This window comes from Notothenia coriiceps, unplaced genomic scaffold, assembly GCF_000735185.1.
Source record: "Notothenia coriiceps isolate Sejong01 unplaced genomic scaffold, NC01 NC01_scaffold00029267, whole genome shotgun sequence".
In the NCBI taxonomy this organism is placed as follows: domain Eukaryota; kingdom Metazoa; phylum Chordata; class Actinopteri; order Perciformes; family Nototheniidae; genus Notothenia; species Notothenia coriiceps.
Genome location: NW_011361968.1, coordinates 94 through 3,477, shown reverse-complemented (window position 1 = coordinate 3,477; position 3,384 = coordinate 94). Strand labels below are relative to the sequence as shown.

The following is a 3,384-nucleotide window of genomic DNA, read 5'->3' as shown; positions in this document are numbered from 1 at the left end:
GCTTCTGCATGTAGACATTCACTGTACCCCAGGTACTGTAGGTACACACTTTGATGCTACACACACACACACACACACACACACACACACACACACTTACTGATGTTGGTGGGCGCGGTGTGTTTGTGTGTGTGTGTGTAGAACTTCCTGGCGGCGGCGGGGTTCATCTGGATGAGCGTGATGCAGCGGCTGCACCACTCCTTATCCGACTCGTCCACTGGGAAGAAGGACTTGAAAAGTAGATCCACGATGCGCTTCGACACGGATAACGAGTCGATGACGAGAGGAGACAGAGAAGATGATCCATGCTGCACACGGACCAGAGCTACGAGAGGAGACAGAGAAGATGATCCATGCTGCACACGGACCAGAGCTACGAGAGGAGACAGAGAAGATGATCCATGCTGCACACGGACCAGAGCTACGAGAGGAGACAGAGAAGATGATCCATGCTGCACACGGACCAGAGCTACGAGAGGAGACAGAGAAGATGATCCATGCTGCACACGGACCAGAGCTAAGAGAGGAGACAGAGAAGATGATCCATGCTGCACACGGACCAGAGCTACGAGAGGAGACAGAGAAGATGATACATGCTGCACACGGACCAGAGCTACGAGAGGAGACAGAGAAGATGATCCATGCTGCACACGGACCAGAGCTACGAGAGGAGACAGAGAAAATGATCCATGCTGCACACGGACCAGAACTAAGAGAGGAGACAGAGAAGATGATCCATGCTGCACACGGACCAGAGCTACGAGAGGAGACAGAGAAGATGATCCATGCTGCACACGGACCAGAGCTACGAGAGGAGACAGAGAAGATGATCCATGCTGCACACGGACCAGAGCTACGAGAGGAGGCGGTACCTTAGCAGCTCGCACAGCCTTCACTTTAATGAGCATGTCGAGGAAAGCGATGCGGACTTTCTCCGAGTTGTCGTGCAAACTGTATTTCAGAGTCTGGAGCAGCTTCTCCAGGATGGGGTGGCTGAGGCTGTTGTCCAGCACGATGATGAGACACTGGGGGAAACAAGAGTCATTAAAACAACTCAAAAGTATATCTGTCTAATATTTACTTTGATTATTTCCTACCTTGAAGACGGAGCAGCGGACGTCAGGAGAACTCGAATCGAACGCCAGCTCCATCACAAGCTTCTTCAGGAAGTCGGTGATGATGGCGGCAGGAAGCAGCTCCCAGTATTTAGCCAGGATCTTACACACTCCTAAGATGGCGTTAGAGCGGACTGTGGGGTGAGGATCATCCAGGAGCACCTGAGGAGGAGAGAGGAGGGTTTGAATCGAGGATAGTTTGAACTAAAGAGGATTTATTGTGTTGTTTCGGGGTTTCCTTGTCGGTTTTTGTGCAGCTCTGCAAAGGCATGAAAAAGGCTTTGTCTTTATAGCCTCGACATACCAAGAACCACCGTAAACAAAACACTCACGGACCACCTAGCTCTGCCTGCTTACCGCTCCAACAATATATAACAAATGACAGCCTGATAACGACAGCTTAACGTGATCGCCTCGTTCACACATTCATTCAACAATGCAAATACAGATTCTACAAGAAGAGGGATTATTATGACACGTGATAATCTGCAACAACATGCCAATGCCTGCTTTTTAAGGTTATTGATAAAAAACAAAATGATACATTATATATATATATAACAATAAATGAAGTTGCCCAGAAGTATAAAAACCATCATAAATTACATATTTATATCTCTAACCTTATTTATATAGCACCCTTCATACAAAAAAGGTGCTTCACAAAACTAAAACAAAACAAATAAATCAATATATTAAAGGTGGGGTAGGTAAGTTTGAGAAACCGGCTCGAGATGCACTTGTTGTTATATTCCATGGAATGCTCTTAACATCCCGATAGCAATGAATATCTGAAGTGCTTTGACAAAGAATTCATAAAATATATAATCTCCGGAAGCAGTGGTGCTGTAAAAAGCACGACCAATCATCTGAGCCGGCCCGGCTAAAGTAACTGGATGGCCTACCTGCCTGTCAGCCTTCCATCTGTGCACAAACTCATCTCGTGCCCTCATTGGTCATGTGCGCGTTCGTGTGTGTTGGAGGAGAGGCTCTGTGAGGAAGTGGCAGATTTGTTCCGGCTGTGTATTTTCAAATTCTAGCGCACTCGAGCTGGTTTCTCCAAAATGACCTACCCCACATTTAAGGATTAAATAATAATTAAATAAAAAAATATAAAATGTAATTAAATCCCATATTTTGGTACTTTTAATAAATGTCGATGAGTGCATGCCTAAAAAACACAGAAAGTCTAATTCTCCTTTTTAACTCTGTTTTCTGTGGTTTTACTGCAAAAACCCAGTTTCCTCTCAAATAAAGCGTTTTTAAGGCTCTCACCATGACCGTGTCCAGCTGCTTCTGAATGGCCTCGTCCGTGCTCTTGTTGCCGTTTTCCATGTCAAGCACCGGGAAAGCTTCGGTGAAAAGCAGCGTGGCGTTCGCTCGCACCTCGAAGTTTGGCGCCTGAAGAAATCAAACAGAAATGAGTCTTGAAAACAAAAAGAAAAGAAAGGTAAAGAAACGTTGACGCGTACACTTAGAGCTTTCCACAGAATGGGCTTGTAGAGATTGGAGAGCATCTTGTCCACTTTCTCACAGCCTTTCCTCGAGTGGAAGTAGCTCACGATCTGCAGAGAATACACATTTTATTCTGTGAGAATGCCGTGGGAAACATTTAATGCCATGCCACATAAACTGTATAACTATTTTATATATTTTTGTATTGTGGGAAACGGTATTTCGATCTCTCCGTACACACAAACAGAAGGATTGACTTTAAAGCAGCTACCTTTCGGACTTTGGCGTACACAGGAGAGGATCTGTGGAGGAAGATGGCGTTCTGCATTAAATCCTGAACGCAGGAGCTCTCGATCGTCTCCAGGAAATCACCGCTGGCTTTCTTCCACGCTCTGAAGTAGATCTCAGCGATATGAGCCGTTACCATCCTGCACAGAACCACTCAGGGGTTCAAAACATGAAGGCAAAGGCGTCTTCTTTCAAGCAGAGAGAAGTAAGGTGACCAGAGATGTTAAAGTACACACATCCTTTCCTCAAGTAGAAGTACAGATACTCGTGTTTAAAGATACTCTGGTGAAAGTAGAAGTACTGACTAAACTTCTTTACTCAAGTCAAAGTAAAGAGGCTTTGAAATGTACTTCAGTAAAAAGTACCCATAACTAGCAGCTGTTTTAAAGAGTACCTGACCTCCCTTTATATTAATAGAACAATAATGTCATTGTTAGCTAATGAATGTTTCCATGCTGAACAACGGCAACATGACAACGTTTTCATTGGTCCCTCTTCTTTAGAGAAGACCAGGAAATGATGGATA

The 3,384-nt window shown here is 44.9% G+C and overlaps 1 protein-coding gene across 1 annotated transcript; it reads right to left on the bottom strand.

Annotated features, from left to right (window-relative positions):
* Positions 1-100: 100 nt before the first annotated feature.
* LOC104958755 (condensin-2 complex subunit G2-like) lies at positions 101-3,003 on the bottom strand (the record flags this gene model as incomplete). Its single annotated transcript, XM_010786545.1, has 6 exons — positions 2,842-3,003; positions 2,588-2,680; positions 2,391-2,516; positions 1,098-1,277; positions 849-1,025; positions 101-800 (listed from the first exon to the last, which is right to left on the bottom strand). Coding segments are annotated over exons 1-6 (1,432 nt in total), but the record flags the coding sequence as incomplete, so codon positions are not given.
* Positions 3,004-3,384: the final 381 nt, after the last annotated feature.